At 37.4% G+C, this 19000-nt stretch overlaps 1 protein-coding gene across 1 annotated transcript in view; it reads right to left on the bottom strand.

The window, feature by feature from the left end:
- Positions 1 to 19000, bottom strand: part of Tox (thymocyte selection associated high mobility group box) — a 307599-nt gene that overhangs the window by 122681 nt on the left and 165918 nt on the right. Inside the window, exon 3 of the mRNA XM_042666989.1 lies at positions 8496 to 8738. Coding sequence (XP_042522923.1) covers positions 8496 to 8738 — 243 coding nt within the window. The remainder of the gene's footprint in view (positions 1 to 8495; positions 8739 to 19000) is intronic.

Genomic DNA, 19000 nt, shown 5'->3' on the forward strand with positions numbered 1-19000 from the left:
ATACATGCTCTACCACAGAGCTATATGCTCAGCCCAGAATTCCCAGGCTCTGCTTTTATTTGCTGTTTATTTTTGCTTCTATTTTTCATCCCATTTGTATGTTACTTTACTTTCCCCAAACACCATCCTCAACACTTCAGAAAGCATGTTTTTGAAACCAATTCAAGGTTACAGCTAGGGATTCAAAGCTCATTGCTACTACCTTGGAATTCATTCTTAGAATCTATTTGTCCAAAGACAATTATGTATATACAACTCTATTTCCTTTCTTCTCCTTATTTGCTAAAGGCTATTTAACCAATGGATACGCAGCCAAAGATACCTTGAAGAGTAAATAACATCATGATAGCCTTCCCAGATGTTTGCCTTCAGGATGTAATATGTGTTACACAGAGACAAGATGGAAAATTGCCAACTAGTTGTCAATGCTATAAGAAGCACACCAAAAGAAAGTTAAATGAGAGGCCAAGATTAAGTATATCAGCAATTAGTGACTACTGAAAAGACCATCATAAAACATCCATGATGAGTCAGACAATAATCTGAAACATTCCAGTCATCATCACTAATCTCAAAATGTCCAGCATTGTCTTCCAGAGTGGTCAACATTCCTTATGATTATACAAATGTACTTTCTTTTAAGGGAAAGTTAATTTGATTTAGAAGTTGAAAAACAATGACCTTTGTGGAAAGGTTCATGGAACTGGGGTTACTTGGGCCAGGTAAAACACAACTATAGAATTGACTTAATAAATGTCAAATGGTTGAAATCAACTGTTCTTGAGACATTCAGATGACTGAAGCAAACAGAGAAGGCAGAAACTGTAGGAAGAGATTTTGATTTAATTTTAATAAGGAACTTCCTGGAAGGAACCTAACTCTCTTACTGCAGTTTAACTTAATGTTACCAGGTTAATTAAACATAAACAGACTACCATGGAATCTTGGCTATTAGATAGGAAACCACATATCTTAAATGGTTTAGATTTACCCTGCATACACTGAAGAGGATGAATTGAGTAACTCCCAGAGTTTACTTATAGAAGATTATGTAACAGATTTTTATAGGTTTTTTAACTTTTAATGTGTATGAGGGAGGCCCACATTCATATGAACTCTAAGACTAAAGAAAAAATAAAAGTCTTATATGTCAGTGAAGCTTGAGTTTGGTTATTTGGCATGAAAAGGAAAAGTGTTAGTTTTGAATGGGCGCTTTTCCTGAACATTAATAGGAAGATCTAAGTTTGGAATATTTTATTACAGAAAAAAAAATAGTCCCAAATCATTAACATACCAAGTCCATGGAACCACTTATCAATGCCACATACAAAGTAAGACTAGTGTGGAGCAGAGAACAGACTTAAGTAGACTTTTATAACTGACGACAAACAATGTTTATTAGGAGTTTGTTCAAAAAAAGAAAGCTCATTTACATATGGTCAAAAATAAGAACAAACAAATTCTTCATAGTATTAAGTGGTTTAATAGATTGCTTCATGTTCTGTACTATTCATAAAGGAAAATATGTTTTGTGGAGAATCAGAGTATGATTGCTAAGTATTTGAAGAATTATGAACGTAATGCTAACTATAATTTATTCTTCATCCTTTGTGCTTCTGTTAAAGTGGGAAAAATCATGTCTTTTTATTACCCCTTTTCTATTTTTTTTGAAAGGGACATACCATTGTAACATCCATCCCATCTTAAACTAAACTCCTATTATTCCATGTCCAAACAGGGTTGATGTTCTGAGTTCTATCCTGTCCTGAAAATATCTTCACACATATGCCCTGTTACATATTTTATACATTACATGAAATAAAATGCCTCAAGATTTTGAAAATATTTATTTTAAAAACAGCAATCAAATTGTCTGTAATCACATTTTCTGCTCGGCTTTGAAAGCTGTATTATTCAATATGCCAGTGGTCTTTCCTATAATGGCAACATATTAGAAATTCATGCTGTTCTAATACATCTGAATTCCTTGATGTACGGCACTCCCCATGGGCCCAGAGGAACACTCTGGTTTCCTTTCCCCGAGTTCTGTATCCTACCTACTAAAGTGACAGTTGTGGAAACAGTTGTACAGTGGCCTTTGAATGTAACATGTGCCATGACTGACTGCTAAAAATGACAATAAATCTGAGTATAGACATTATGCTTGCTTTTGTTGCCTGGAAAAGAAAGAAGGCATTTGGGAAATAAACCCCCAATTTTATTGCCTTTTAACATCTTTTTTCCATTTTAAACCCCAGAACTGGAAATTTGAAGCATTGAAAGAAATGAAATCTCCTTTGTAGCTTTCTTTCATTGTAAATTTTCTATAATGTGTCATTAGGAACCACACTCCACAAAAAAAAGCCCAGGTTCTAAATGAATCCTTTCTGTGAGGCCATTCTAAAACTTTGCACGGTTTTTCTTTGTATGAAAGAGCTTCTGTTGACTGCACAAAAAAACAAGCAATCGCCACATATAGACTGAGCAGAGAGGCTTGGATGACTTTATACAAGGTTACTTTTTCTTCCCACCAATCCATGATTAAACTCAGCAGTGAATGTATAAGAGTGGGGGGAAAAGAAGAGAGGAGCTTGATTTCAGTTTGTACGAATCAAAGGACTTTTTTTTTCTGAAGCCATGAATATTTAATATGAGCACTTTCTTATTCTTTTTTCCCCCAAATAGTTTTCTAGCTTCTTTTTAACAACATGAAAACCCCATCCATCCACACAGAACAAAATCACTTCCACTTTCATGGCAGAATAACATTTTCCCCTCAAAAGAAATGATCTATTCAGCATGCTCAAATATCTTCATAGGCATTTGGCCTTGAAGGAGGAGGCAGTTAAGCCATTGAGAAGGTCCTGTCCATGACAAGAAGCAGAACTGAGGAACAAATGGGTGTGATAAGTCGAATAAGCTGTGAATTCTGGACAAGGGTTGTATGGTCTGATAATCAATCACAGGAAAACTCGGAGAGTTACATTTGGACCCAGTGAGCAAGTCCAACCCTACTGGTGGACAGAGTGTGCGATTTGCCCATGGTTAACAAGCTTATCTGACCCTTTCATGCTTCTGTGCAGTTTCTAAGCAGACTCCACTCTCTGAGAAGTGCAGACAAATCAATTACCCACGATGAAAATAACTCAGGGGAATTTTGAGAAATTGAAACTCTTGCCTATTGGGTCATGAATGGCTGTTGAACTTGGACCTAGAGAATAAGAACTAATTGGCACTTATTCAACAGTATGTACTTATAGAAATTCTGCTCTGTTTTACAGTCTGTTCTTGGAATAGAAAGACTCTAAGAAAATGGAATCTTTTGAAAAGTGCCAGAAATCTAACTTGTTGCAGGGATCGGGACACACTACTGAGTAAGAGGTCCTGACTGTGAAAAGGCTTAAGCAAGAAGGTGTAAGGAAGCTGTGGTGGGATATTTGGGAAGGGAGACCTCTCCCACTGTGTGCATACACATGATACATGTCTAAGTTAGCCTTCAGAAGACAGTGCACATGTTCTCCCCTGGTGGCTTTTAATTTTTACAGCAAAGAGACTTTCACTGAAGGTGCCTAGCGGTTTCTATGTGCATGGCACTAACGGCACTTTGACATTCTATGTCATATTATATCCACTTTCTTCTCTTCACTTTTCTTCCTTTTATTTCTTTCTTCACATAATTGTGCAAAGAAGTTTCAATTCAACATGTCAATTTCTGAGCGCGTCCCTTAGATCATTCCCTCTGCCTCCCATCTACCGCAACCATATCCATCTATTCAAGCTACTTTCAGGGATCATTTCTGTAGTCTGCTATTGTCACTTTTTTCTTCTGGTCCTGATGCTTGAACTCGATCTGGTTGATGTCTCTGAACTCTTTTGCTCGAGGCTAGGGTCAATTTGGCCACATATCCACTTCCAGCTTTTTTGATAGTTAAGGGTCTTGTGGATTTTTTTTTTTTTTTTGGAGATAAGGTTCTACAGACTTTTCTGGGCAAGCTGGCTTCAAAATGGAATCCTCAGCTCTCAGCCTCCTGAGTAGTTATGACTATAGGTGTGAGCCACCTGTGCCCAGCTTGTTTTCACTTTCTTAAAAGGCAAGGTCTCATTGTGCTTCTCAAATAAACTGCAAATTCCACACCATCTTCCTGCCTCATCCTCCTGAGTATCTGGCACTAGACTCTGTCTCCCATACCCAAATAGTTTCATTTAATAGCTATGGAGAGTGAGGTGCAAAACAGTTGTATTAGTTATAGCAGCACTGGGATTTGAACTGAGGCTGTGTGAGCAATAGACATCAATTATATAAAGATATTCCATAAAAGGTAAAGACTTCTTTGGCTAATAAAAGGGTGCCTTCTTTTTTGACAGATGCGAAGATTAAGGATTAAAATATAAAGAATTCTTTTGCAAAGTCTTCTCTCCCATGCACTGTTAGCTTTCCCAAAAAAAGTCATCCAGGCTTACTTTTCCCTTTTATCTCCCATTTATTGAACCAACATTTATATACTGGTTCCTACTACTGGCCACTGGTCTAAGCAATTTTTCAAATTCCTTCAACCTTCTGGAGTAATGACTACCACTGTCTCCATATTTCCAGATAATGAAGCTAGAGTATTTATTGGCTGAGCCATCTAGCAATCACTTACCTACTCTAACCTCCATTGTTCATTTGTAAATATGATAAGCACCACAATAATATCTAAAAATTATGCAGTAGGTAAATAAGAAATACGCTTTAATTCTCTGACCCATCTGAATCCTCAAAGCTTTCACAATCCCAACAGCAAAAGGCTCAACTTAAAATATTACATTGAAGAGGTTCTGGAAAAGACAGTTGGAGATGATAGATAGATAGATAGATAGACAGATAGATAGACAGATAGATAGATAGATAGATAGATAGATAGACATAAATTATCTACTCAGTGTGGTTTACACTTACAAAATGTAAAACTTTACAGCAAATTCCTTATTTAGAATCTACAGTTTATAGTTTTTATTGATTGATTCTCTGTTGTAAATAACCTTAATCTCAGAAGAACTATAATTGCTGGGTGGACAGTGTTTATATCCTGATCTTCTTAGCTATTCTTATCCTGTCTTCATGGCATTTGTAACATAAATTGCCTAACATATAAATATAGCTCAAAAATTTTGTCAAGCCTTTCAATAGTTTGGTTATTTTAAAATATTTTTTAGAGTAAATGTCTTAGTTGATATCCCAAACCTATGTATTTATGAGATTCTATATGACATTTTGATTCTCATATGCATTATGTAATAATTGTCTTTGTGATCACATAAGGCAGGAGTAAAGTTGTCAGGATAAGAGTTTTAGCAAAGTTTTTTTTTTTTTTACAAAGAGATATGATGAGAAAATCCTATTCAAGGAACATACTCCCTTAGTGCTTTTAAAATATAAAATAGAAAACTATGCAGGGTGAAGGGTTGTTCTTTAAACTCACATCCATACTGAATGACGTACACACTGAGGAATGGCATTCTAGTCATGCAATAGCCCAAGAACTGAAGAGGCTCTTTGTTTCTTAAGAGTTGGTAGACAAAAGACAACCCGTGCTTCTTCCAACTTTGTAAGATTTCTATTGCAACTTTAGCATGTCTCAAATTCTGGCTCATGCAATCTAGCCAGAAAGATTTAAACCTTAAAACAAAAGCAACAAATTTAATCTCCACATCAGCTTTCTCCAAGAACATACTGACTTGAAAAAAAATAGGTCTTATACATACTTGGTGATAGAATTCGCATCATTAATGAGAACTATACTGTCTAATATAGTAAATACCAGGTGCTCCCCTTTCTCCACCTCCTGCTCTTCTTTTTGGGTTTCTTGAGATAGGCTCTCTCTACATCCCTGTAGAGACCCACACCGGCCTTGAACACATGATCCTCCTGCCCTAGCCTCCCAAATGCTGAGATTATAGGCATGCACCACTGCACATGGCATGCATGTGGCTTCTTAAATGTCAAAGACATAAATTGAAATCAATAGAATTTTTCTCCTTCAATCAAATTGGCTGTGCACAGAAGCCAGGAGCCTTGGTTACCGGGCAGCAAGTTATACAAGACAAGTGCATCACACACAGTTGGATGGAGCAGAGCCAAAGCTTGTCTAAAGTCTCATCAACACTAGCATAGGCTGCAGTAGCATGGCTTATAGCATTAAATGCAAGGATCAGGACTGTAATAGGCAAAATAGATATGCACCTCCGCAGTGTGGTTGGAGAGAGAATTGGTAGGCTCACCATCCAGTGGAAAGGACTCAAATTCCGGAGCTATATGGCAAATTGAATTTGTCTCCTGTCCACCTTGAAAAGAGTTCCAAGCTCCAAGGGCAACATATTGAGGTTAAAAAAACACCAAGTTCAGTTAGTTTGTCAAAGGGCTGGGGAAGGAAGAGAGAGAAGTTCAATGGCAGAAGCTCCTAATAGAGAGAGTAAGGAAGGCATGACTGAGAACGACTCTAGAAAGTGGCAGGCTTCTGGTTGTAGATAAGTCCAGTTCCGAGTGTGCCCTGGGAGGATGGAGGAGTGCCATGGGTAGTAAGTTGGAAAATATCCCTCATCCACAGTTACTGAAGCTGCACACAGATCTCAAACCCAGACTGGTCCCCCGAGCACAGAGGAGCACTGTTGAGGGTAAAATATGACTAGAAAAGAGGTAAAATTCACGATGAAAAATGCTTTTGAGACTTAAATTGTATAAGCTGAGAATGTCTTATTCTTCCTCTGGCCAGATCCTATTCCCACCTCAAGGACAGAGCACGGAAGGCAAGACTTAAACACAACTATACGGAATGTCACACACACTAGCTACATTCTTCCTTGGCTTCACACGGGGCAGTATCATTGGGCTGAAGCACAACCGGGCACCTCATTGGGTTCTGGCTCTGCAGTCTTAATCCCAAAGAAGCCCAGGCATGTATTTTGTCAAGGTGATGATACTGAGGTAGAACATTTTTCAGATTCATACATTTAGCTTATTTGCTTTAAAATGTCTAGTTTCCAGTTTATAAAGCCAGAGTTAATATTCATTGGCTACATCTACATGGACAGAATATAATCTGACAAAGCAGGGCAAGTTGGGGCTCTCCTCTATGAACATATTGCAAATGAGTTCTCCTCCCTGGGCCAGTCAGCTGTAGATTTCAGTGTTCTATGCACCACGTGGCATTCAGTTTCATTCTCCAAAGCAACTACTCTGGAGTTTCTTTCAACTCATAATCAACTCTATCCCCTTATGCTCATGATTGCCTGAAAAGCCTTCCTGAAAAGTCAGTCAATGTGGCGATACAGCTGCAAACGGTTTCAATAAGTAGAAATATAGATGTACTGAGAGGGAGCTCATCAATTTCTTCATTGTGAAGATCACTACATTGTTTGGTGGCCTATGAAAACAAGACAGTTGGCTGGACTTTATGCAACTGAACAGCAAAAAGCAAAGCACACACTGACCTGATCAGAAGCTCTAACCTTGGACTTAAGTGACTGACACTATATTTTTCTTTCCTTAGAATACAGAAAAAAATTATTGTTTATAGATGATATTAAAACCAGAAGCAAAGTTCTTGCAACAAGCCATCGTTTCTCAATTATGCACTGCTTGTTGAAAATATAGACCCTTGAACTCTTTTGGTTAGGGGTAGGGACTTGGCTTTTTTTTTGCTAGTTTTCTGGCTGATAAACATCCCACTAGATTTGAGAAATTCTGACTACTAATTCACAGGGACAAAATGTCCCATATACTAAACACCTTCTTGGAGGTGGATTTTGACTGAAGAAATTATATATCCAAAATAGAAATGAAAACTCTTTTTTTTTTGTGTGTGTGTGTGTTGAATTTGAGAGTAAAGAACAGGATTAAGGCTGACAGCAGTTCCTCTTCAGAAGACATGGGTATCTTACTTGTGGAGAGAAATCCAACACAACAAAGGAGGTGGCATCGTTTATGATTGCTTTTTATCTGAAAACTAATAAGCCACTTTGAATGACAGCACAGTCAAATAGTATATAATATGTTGAGTTTTAAGTACAAGTGAGAGCACATGTAATAATTGATTTAGATTTGACTTATATATGAAATGTAAAATTGCTTTTTTAGTTTATTATTATTATTGTTATTATTATTATTTTGTGTGCCAGTATTGGGCCTTCAACTCAGGGCTTGGGGACTGTCATTTAGCGTTTTATTCAAGGCTGACACTGAACCACTTGAGCTCCACTTCTGGCCTTCTGGCTTTTTGCTAGTTAAATAGACATAAAAGTCACATGGACTTTCCTGCTCCAGCTTGCTTTGAACCACGATCGTCAGATTTCAGCTTCCTAAGTAGCTAGGATTACCGGAATGAGCCACGGGTGTGAGACTATTTTCTATGGAAAAATGCCCTCTTATTTTTGTACAATTTATAGGTATTGTATGAAACTGTCCCTTGGTTTTATTGTCTGTCACTTCCTGACACAAGCAGATAGCAGATTCTTACCACAGAGATGGAGTTGGAGAGGAGCGTCCCATCCTGGCTCAGCATGTTGGACACGGTGATCTCAGGGAGGTCCATATTCTGTGCATGGAAGGGGAGCAGGCCATTGTGGTTCATTGGGTGACACAGAGAATGGTAACCTGACTCGACTTCATTCAGGTGTACCAGTGAGTGGTCTGGGAGGGAGGGAGGAGTGATGGGTGGAATGTTAAAGTCTTCACTTTCCAGACTTGGACCAGGGTAGGACTGAAAAGACAAGAGGGACATTGTTGCCAGTGAGCATCTCTTTGTTCATGAACGATTGCACATGAGCCTGTGGATATGATTACAAGCAGCATTATGGATTTGGCCAAGACATTTCAAATGTTCAGATTACCCTGCTACGATTTCACTGTTATGCAGGGAAGAAAATTGCTTCAAAGGCATATCCACTTCTGGTATAAAGACCACTTCCATTAGGTGGTTTTATTTTTCCAGGAAGTTGAATTCAAACAGATTTCAAAGGTCCCATTAAAATTTTCCAGAGTTTTAATCTAGCTGAATACCTTTTTCATAAGAATTGTAGGGAAGGAAGGCAATTTATAAAATTAATATTTGATCAAACATGTTTCATAGACTCCCTACTGCTTAGATTATGGGATGTAATAAAAATGAGTTCCAGAAGTCTGTAGCAATTGCTTTTGGGTTTTTCAAAGCTACCTGCTCAGAGTTGACAAAAGAAAAGTTATTAGAAAAGAAGTAATCTAAGCACATTGCCAAAGTAAGAGTATGTTGAAAGTTTGATGTATTTTTAAGTACTATCAAAATGAATTTTATTACAAAGATTGTTGTCATTTAAATAAAAGAATGCTTTCATGATTTCAATTAACATGTGTTTGATTTTTGCCTAAAAGCTGATAAATAATATTATATCCATTTAAGTTCACTGTGAAAGACAAACTAAAATACTAATATTATTATGATACTAATTCTGAAATAAAAGTCAGTCTGTAAAACAAATATCACTAATACACCTGGGGCGTTTCTTTTACAAACTAACTTTTGATAAAATGGAAAAGGAGGGAGGGGTGAAGGAAGGAAAAGGTTATCTGGAAACTCTCCCTTTTAGAAGTGGAATGTGGTACAAGTGGATATAAACAGAAAGAAAGAACAGAATAAAGAAACATTGTTAGCAATTAATATCAATACACACAATATGCAGCCATCCTTTGTAGAACAGGTGTTATAATATGAAAAGAAACATTTGGTCTAGATAATTCTTACAAGCCTATCTTTCAAATTAAGAGAACTTTCACAGTGAAGCTGAAGCCTGTCTTTCAAATTAAGAGGGCCTTCATAGAGTTCACATGCACGGGTAACAAGGATCTCTTGTCTAACAGCACAGCCTCTGCTGTACTGTGGCAAGATCTGAAATGAACAGGCAAAGGGTAAGAGCCAAAGAAAGTAATGTAAGGGGTGTTTAGTCAATAAGCTCTATGCTTCCTGGTCCAAGAGTCCAGGCTTATTTTTTCCAGATGCCTTCTATTTGTTTAATGGAAAAGAAAATCTTCAAGTTGCACTTGCTAAATGTTGCACAAGTTTTGATGTATTTGTTTAGGTGCTGTCAGAAGAGGAGGTAAAATGAAGAGCTGCTTTAACATCTGGAATTGAGATGGAGAGGCATGTGTGGGTGAGGGTCTGGAAGTGTATGAAGGGAAGATTTCATTCATCCCTGCCAATGATTTTTCTTAAATAGCTAGCTAACATTCTGTTTAAAAAAGAAAGTCACTAGCTCTAAAAGTTCAATCATCTGTTACCAATGTCTTCTGTTAACAATATATTTCTGATCTGAAAAATATGTTAGTGTTCTGTATCCAAGTTACAGTTTGATCAAATTCTCTGATTTATTTTAGATCCAAGTGTATAGGCAATTCCATCTTCAAATATTCATAGAAGTATGAAAGATGCACAATTGGGAGATAGAAGGGAAGGAACATTTATTAATGCTTGCTTCATATAAAGAAAGCATTTCATTTCTTCCCTCCCTCCTTCCATCCCTTCCTTTCTTCCTTCCTTCCACCACCCTCCTCCCTCCCTCCCTCCCTCCATCCCTTCCTCCTTAACTCCTTCCCTCCATTCCTTTCTTTCTTGTGCCAGAATTGGCACTTAAACTCATGACCTCTTGCTCTTGTTTGGCTTTTAAAGTCAAGGCTGGTGCTTTACCACTTGGATCACACCTCTTCTTTCAACTTTTGGTAATTAGTTAAAGACATGGACTTTTCTGCCTGGTCTGACTTCCAATCTCAATATTCAGATCTCAACCTCCTAAGTAGCTAAGATCACAGATATGAGCCATCAATACCTGGTTGTTTTCTTCATGTAAACATTACAATAATCCTTTGTGTGTCTATTATTACTCCTCATTTTCCCAAAATGGGAAACCAAGGCTCAGAAGTTTAACAACGTGTCTAATTTAACATGGCTGGTAAATCATTTAACACAGATGGGGATGGATATTTGAAGAAAGGGAGCATTTTTGTTGTAGTGATACTTACATAAGTGATTCAGGTCTTACTATTTTGTTACTTTGAATGACACAAAATTGTCATTACCCAACTGTTTTTGTTAAACTAAATTTCATAATTTAAGAATTAATATTAGCATTAGTAACAGGCATTTCTTTGACCCAAATTCCACCTAAAGCCCACCCATTAAAACTAAATATTTACATGAGCACAGGAATTCATAATTTGTCTCTTTGTAAATATCGCAAATAAAGAATCTGTGGTGCACATGTTCCCGCCCCTCCCGCCCCCCCCCCCCCCTCTTCGCCCCCAGCAGTACTGGGAATTAAACTCAATACATCAAACTCTCACTTGGCTTTTTCATTCAAGGCTGGTACATCACCGCTTGAATCACATCTCCACTTCTCCACTCCTGGCTTTCTGTTAATTAATGGGAGATTAGAGTCTCATGAATTTTGCTTCCCTGGCTGGCTTTGAACTGTGATCTTCAGTTCTCAGTCTCCTGAGAAGCTAGGATTACAGGCCTGAGAAACCAGCACTCAGCCTGGTATGTCTCTTTTAAGGAGTTAATCACGGCCAATTTAAATTTCCCTGAATAAGGCACCATTAATACAAAGTTACAGGAAAACATGTTTTTAATTTTAGAAAAGCCATTACACCTCTGCAAATACTAAGGGATATTCTATCCAGGGTATGCTAAGGCTTTATATTCTAAAGTTTCTTCAGTTGTTAAATCTTAATTTGTGGTGTTTTAAGGGAAGGTTTAATTGGTATCACTTTACATTTGGTGATAACAATTGTACTGCAATTTAGCTAAGCTACATGGTTTATTTTCATGTAATTACACATTAAGGTTATTTAATACATGCAATTATATACCAAAACCACAGATTCCACAACTTAACTGGTAATGAGTAGTTATGTGGGTCAGGAATTTTAACAACCTAAGGTTACCTAGCAATTTCTATGCTTTGCATTATAAAGCATGATATGGCTATCTGCCTTGAGACTATTAAAGTGTAACTAATGCCATATAAAAGTGTTGTGGTAATTGTTTAAATGTCAAAATGTCCCAGAACTTTAAAAATTGTTCAATGTCAGACTAATGACTAATTTTTAAAATGTAAAATTGAATTGACTAATTTCCCAATATCAATTCCTATGACATAAGAACCTCACTTTGATTTTAAAAAAATCTAATAGGAATCTGTTTAACTTAACAGTAGTGAAGTTTTAGAGCTGATTTGTAGCTTGGGAAGGGAATGTAATGTAATAGGATATGACTCAATATTTTATCTTATTCCTCAGGAGGCTGGTTACAATTTGTGTTAGATGTTTGCTGAATGAATAAACAAAAGAATCACTGAATGCCTGCCTGCATGGATGAATGCTACAGCGAGTCTTTAAAAGCATGAAGTTTGTGAATATACTACTGTTATTCCACAGGGTTGAATAATTATCTTGTACTCCCAGGACTGTCCTGGCCAGCTGACAGCACAGTATGCAATATTCAACTCACAGTGTATAAGTAGTCCAAAAATATCCTGTTGGCACAGTTAGAGTTTGGGCAACCTAAGGAAAGCTGGATGGAATGGACTAGATTTTGTATCCCCTGGGCTGCTGCTCTGGATCCTGAAAGTGGGATGCACTGATTATCCTACAGTGACACACAGATTCCAGAGGATTCTGAAAGTAGAGCTCGGGATGCTCTGGGCTCTTAGTGCTGCTGAATTGTGATGCCCTCTGCAGGCAGGCAGCAGGCCACCTCAAGGGACTGCTGAGGAGACTGAAACAGTGGAAAGGCCCAGTTAGATGAACGAACTCAGGAAGGTACTGTGGTGACAGGAGAAGGATCTGAGGCTGGTGCACAGGAGGCTCCATGAGGCCAGCGGGTGACATGAAGGACCTGCCTTGCTTGCCACTGTTTCAGGACTTTTTCTGATTCCCACAAGTTTCAGTGTGGCCTTGAGTTTAAACAATCAGTCAGCCTCTAAATCTGTCAGAAACCAAGATTATTTGGTACTTCCAAAAGGCTTTCCATATCCTTATGAAACCTCAGTACTATCTGTGTGTGTGTGAGAGAGAGAGAGAGAGAGAGAATGAATATATGAATATCTGGGTTACAAACCATAAAGGAATTAATGCAGTGTTCTAGGAGGCTTTATGGACAGAGATCAAGTGTAAAATGATGAGGCAGGGCAGGTATGAGCCCTCAAATCTGGCATTGTCCTCCTGATAACTGCCTACAGTTTTTCTTACCCATCCTGTTCTAAAAGCCAGAATGAACCACAGCCTGAATTGGGCCATTTCCCTCTTCCCCATCCATTAATAGAGATCAATAATAACCATCTACACAAAAGAGGAGGAATTATTGGAGGACAGTTGGATAAAATCCAGGTCAATATTTCCCATTTTACCTTGGATCAAGCTGCAAACATGTAAGTATGCAACTGACTTGTTCTGAACTATGCCAGCATACACAATGCAAATGATGAAAAGAACTTAAAATAACATGATTGCTACTTAACTGATTCTCCATCATTTCTAGCCACTCATTAGTTACACACAGAAGGAAGTTCCTTCATGGTGGTGGTGCTGAGATGCATATATGGAACCCTGAATCCAAACACAGAGGCATCTGCTCACTTTGCCTGAAGGAGGAGCATCCCAGGCACCAAAATGTGGCATGGGGTATACTAGCATGAGATCAGCTAATTCTGGAAAAGAGATGAACAATTCAAAGTTACAAGAGGATTGTTGAAATCATTAGTCATTTAAAAATATTATCATCCTCCAGAGAATATGTTTATAGTCCTAAATACTACTCATTTTCTTAAAACCTTAAAAGGTGGCATTTGCACATTTAGCGTATAAAGTGCTCCATCTTTCTCTGATGAGAACCAGATAAACTTAGACTGGTTGGAAGTGTGCATAATGACTCCTTCAGTAAGTAATAAGAATGATCACAGAAGATATTGGAAAGAATCATGACTTTGGAGGCCAAAGACAAGTCTGCACCCTGAGTTTTTAGAGCATTTATGAGCTTAGGTTCTGAAGCAGATTTCTTATTTCTTGTGAGCAGCAGTTTCAAAAGCTCAATTCATGAGGTTCTTAAGAATATTGAAAACAAAAAAATATGTAAAATGCCTAATGATATGTTTTCCAGGTAGAATTTTTTCTCTTGATCTTGGGGACTGAACTTGAGACTTGTTCTTGTTAAGTAGTCAGCCTCCAGTTTGAGCTATGTCTCTAGTCCCTTTTGCCCTAAAGTATTATTTTTTTAGTCAATGTCTTGCATTTTTGCTAGTCCTGGCCTCAGACCATGATCCTGCTCTATCTACCTGCCTCCTAGCTAGGATTACATGCATACATCACCACTCCCAGACTCAAAAGTTTGTTACTAAAGGGCTCATGCCTGTGTAATCCCAGCTACTCAGGAAGTGGAGGTCTGAAGATTATTATTCAACCACAACCTGGACAAGAAAGCCCATGAAACTCTTATTTTCTAGCAAAAAGCTGGAAGTAGAGCTGTGGCTCAAGTGAAAAAGTGGCAGCAACCTTACATAACTATGGTAGTTAAACGGTTTCATATGGGATTTGGATTAGGCCATGTTTAAGTAAATGAACACCTACAGCCAGCATACTAGAGATTGTACTAGAGACTGAAATGCTTCCCACAGTGGTATTGTTCAGGAATTCATCCATTTGCCATTGATAAAGTCTCAAAGTGGAGAATACTGGATCCCACTCACACACAATATTAATCGCCTCCTATCCCAACAGCTATGATGGCATTTCACTTTTCTTTCCATAGAACTAAACTACCTGCTTTAAATTCAGGAATAAGAAAAGTAGAAAACAGGGAGGAAGCAAAGGATACTGAAGGTGCTGAGAGGTGCAAAGGGCCAACAACTAGGCTCCTCCCACGAGCAACCCAGGCCTGGTGGGTTCTTCATGGTTCAAGTCTTATGACATTAGCAGAAGACAAATAAATTTGTGAACCAAAATGTCCATGTTCAAGTGTGCATCAAAACAATACGTATGCATTGCCTGTGTCCTTGAAAAGGCTATCTTCTCAGAGAGATTTTCTGGCCAGGCAGTTAAAAAGGATCAAAGGAGGATCCCTTCAGAGACCAAGTGATTGGGGTTAGGAAAGTTCCAGGGGATCCTTCTGTCCTGCTTTGGATTGATCCACTTGCATGTATGTCTTTGCAGCTCTTTGAGAAAAGCCAACATCTGTTCTACAGGTTTTGTCCTCTCTAGCACCATTTCAGTAGGAAAACAAAAGAAACTTCTCACTTAATTTCTGGAAGATCTCATGTCCCCTCGTTTGTTTAGTTACACATTCACACTCCTTTTTAATCATACTACTTTACATATTCTATGACCTAGGTATTCTGTTTACATTATTTTCCTTTTCTGCCATCTACATTTCCTGAGCCACAGCCTGCTCTTACTTTTATTCTCATTCTACATTATTGCATCTGCAAGTGGAATGTTAATTATGCTGACTTGACTTTTGATGGCTAAGAATTCATGTGTTTATACTGTCCAGACACAGGGCTAATATATCCTGACTGAACCAATAAAGAGTAATTTCTTTGAGACTTTGTCTTTCCTTCTCTTTGTAACATTGAATTCTTTACCAAAGGGGACACTATATTTCTGGGGTTTTGTCCACATATTGCAATCATTACACACAGCACTCAATCTTTGGTGACAAGAAGTCCCATAACTCAGGAGAATTCAAAAGATATCATCTTATACACATCTTTAAATTATGTGATGGATTCATGCAATCATGCATACACTAAAAAATATGGGTATGGTTATAACATTGTAAAATATGTTTCTCATATAGATCTTTATTTGAAAGATAAATAAATACTATGGCCATCAAACATATCCAGAATGCCTTAATTTTAAATCTGTAACATTATTCATAAAGTCAAGGAGAGAAAAATGTCAATGTTTAAACACCATGTTTCATCTCTTTATTATTGAACATTCCTATAGCATGATTTGAATAACCCAATAGAAAGCAAAAGGAACTGAGAAATTTATTAGGAAAATAATAAACTTCCTGTGTACACTTTTAGAAGTTAAGATATTGCATTAAAATGGTGACTTTTCCCCTCTCCAAAAGGATTTAAGCAGCATCTATATCCTTTTCTTTTTATGAGTAGACCTTCAGAAAAAGAAGGTATTATTTTTTCAGATTCTTTTGTCTCTGCATGAACAAGGCTTGATAGCTTGAGACTATAATGTATGACTGTGGAAAGCTTCGGTCTGTTACATAAATCATCTTAACACTCAGCAAGAATTGTCCAACAGTGCCATTGATGTGCTCAAGCCAATGATCCTGCAAACAATTTTTTTGTCTTTTTTCATATGTTAGACAATAGCAATAAATCATCTTTATTTAAAAACACACAATGTACTAATTTTTCAAGCAACAGTTACCAAAGGAAATTTTTGGTAGAAAATATAAGATTTATTTTATTTCTGCTCATTAACTTTTGAAACCTGTGTTAAATAAAAGACAGTGAGTGCTCATTTGGTATAGAAGTATCTGTTGTGAGCCTCTCATATACAAAGTACCTACAATGTAATGAGATACAAAGAACCGGAAGACACAGTCTCATGCAAGAAGTGAATTAGAAGAAGGAAATAGGAACTTTGGCTCCCAATAAAGAGGAACACTCTGAAGTGTCAGATTAAGTCAAGTCATTTCAGAATGTAAAGCAAAGAGGAATTGCTTGAGATTGGTATGATTAAGGATTGCTCTAAACAGACTTACTCTGATAACAGGACTTAGAAATCTGAGATAGGACTTCTACTGAGATGTGACAAGGGATGGGGAAGGATCACAGCCCAAACCCTAGACCCAGTTCAGGAAAATGCACATGCAGTAGCAACAAGGCTCAAAAGCAAGGTCAAGGTCAAAGTCAGTCTTCAACTTTTGAGATATCTTCAAGAACAAGAATGTTTTGCCAGTTAAAACAAATCAGCATGAGAGCTCAATATAATATCTACTAGGATTAGAATGCAAGGCAAAAGGCCAGTTGGAAAATGACAATAAAACAACAGTGGGGAAAGCCTGAATAAAACCAGAAAACAAGAGTTGACTTGAGCCTGCCCCTGGAGAAAGCCTAACAATGGCTCTTCCTGGGGCTAGGATTAGGAGAGAGAGATCTTTGAACCCTGAGTTCAGGGTTAATAAGCTGAAGCTCCAAGCATTTGGAGGGTATTAAGCAATGTGGATGGGAGAGGGTAGCCTCCTACTCCGCTGTTCAGAGCTGGTACCAGATTCCCCTTCCCATGTGTTGCCAGAAAAGCCCTTAGCCTTTATATTCAGGGGTTTCTCTGACTTTTCTATTAGTAAACTACCTTCACTAATGATACAAGAATAGGGAAGAGATTTGTTTTTTCCCAGTATTGCTTAGAGGTCTACATGACAGTATTTTTAGAGGATGTTTTAAAGCCAAGTTTGTGTATGATTATGATACAGTTACGATGAATAAGGATTAAGAAAAAACCCACAAATCTTTCAAATTCATTTTAGTGCATGCATGCTATTTCATTTTGTGCTTTTGATTGTGATTTCACTCATACAAGTGTGATCACAGAAGCCTAAATTTGGAACTAGGAATGCCAGATGGAGCTCTCAGGTGATCTGTTAAGAAATACGGTTACTTAATTCTTTAGGTCTCAGTTTCTTAATCAATAAAATAGGAATGATAACAATGTTCAGCTCATTAAAGGATTATTACATATAACACAATGCACATACTCTTGGTAGTATGCTGCTTTATATATAGCAATAATAAATGTTAACTATATTGTTATTGCTATTCCATTGTATAATTTAATCTGATCTCATAAAATGGACTATAAATCATTTTCCATGCCAATAGATATCATCTATACTACTGTTTAAATAGCTGCATATTTATCTGCATAGTGCATATTTTATCATTGTTTTCATGCTCTCTTTTAGTCTATCCATTGTCTATTTTGAACAGTTAGGAGATAACACAATTTTTCTGACATGAATCACTGTGGTGAATAATTTTATCTATTTATTTCTTTACAATACCACCTAGATTTCTAAATTCATGCTTTAAATGGAATCACAGAATGCCCAAGCAGAGGCCTAAGATAGTGACCTTATGGGATTTCTTTTGAATAAAATTTATTAAAAATTAAAGTTTGTCCAAGTTATTTTGCCCCAAATTATTTTAAGCTAGGTGTTGATGGCTTACATCTGTAATCCTAGTGACTCAAGAGTCTGAAATCTGAGGCTCATGGTTCAAAACCAGCCCACGCAGGAAAATTTGTGAGACTCTTACCTCCAATTAACCACCAAAAAGCCAGAAGTGGAGTTGTAACTCAAGTGAGAGCATGCTATTTTTGAGCAAAAGAGCTAAGGAACACTTCCAGGCCTTGAGTTCAAGTCCCAATACTGAGGCAAAATAGTAACAATAGAAATAACAATGACAATAATATTTTAAACCTTAATGAATTTTATTCAATTATTAAATGTTTTTAAAATATACACAACAGGGCCTGGGAAGGTGGCTCAGTGGTAGAGTGCTTGCCTTGCATGCATGAAGCCTTGGGTTCGATTCTTTAGCATCACATGAGCAGAAGAAGCTGGAAGTGGCGCTGTGACTCAAGTGGTAGAGCAGTATCCTTGAGCAGAAGAGCTAAGGGATAGTGCCCAGGACCAGAGTTCAGGGCCCATGACTGACAAAAAATAAATAAATAAATAAAATATATGTATATATATGTGTGTGTGTACATGTATATATATATACATGTACACACACACATATATATACATATATACATATACATACAAATAACAATGATATGGATTTCTGACCCCCCATCCAACTAGTTTTTTAAGGACAATCAAATCCTTAAACTTCACTTTCTTCATCTGCAAAATATAGGGCAGGATTGGTACACACAAGAAAACAGCTAGTAAAGACAGGGAGG

Source organism: Dipodomys spectabilis, unplaced genomic scaffold (assembly GCF_019054845.1).
Source record: "Dipodomys spectabilis isolate Male_0828 unplaced genomic scaffold, ASM1905484v1 ptg000015l, whole genome shotgun sequence".
Classification (NCBI taxonomy): domain Eukaryota; kingdom Metazoa; phylum Chordata; class Mammalia; order Rodentia; family Heteromyidae; genus Dipodomys; species Dipodomys spectabilis.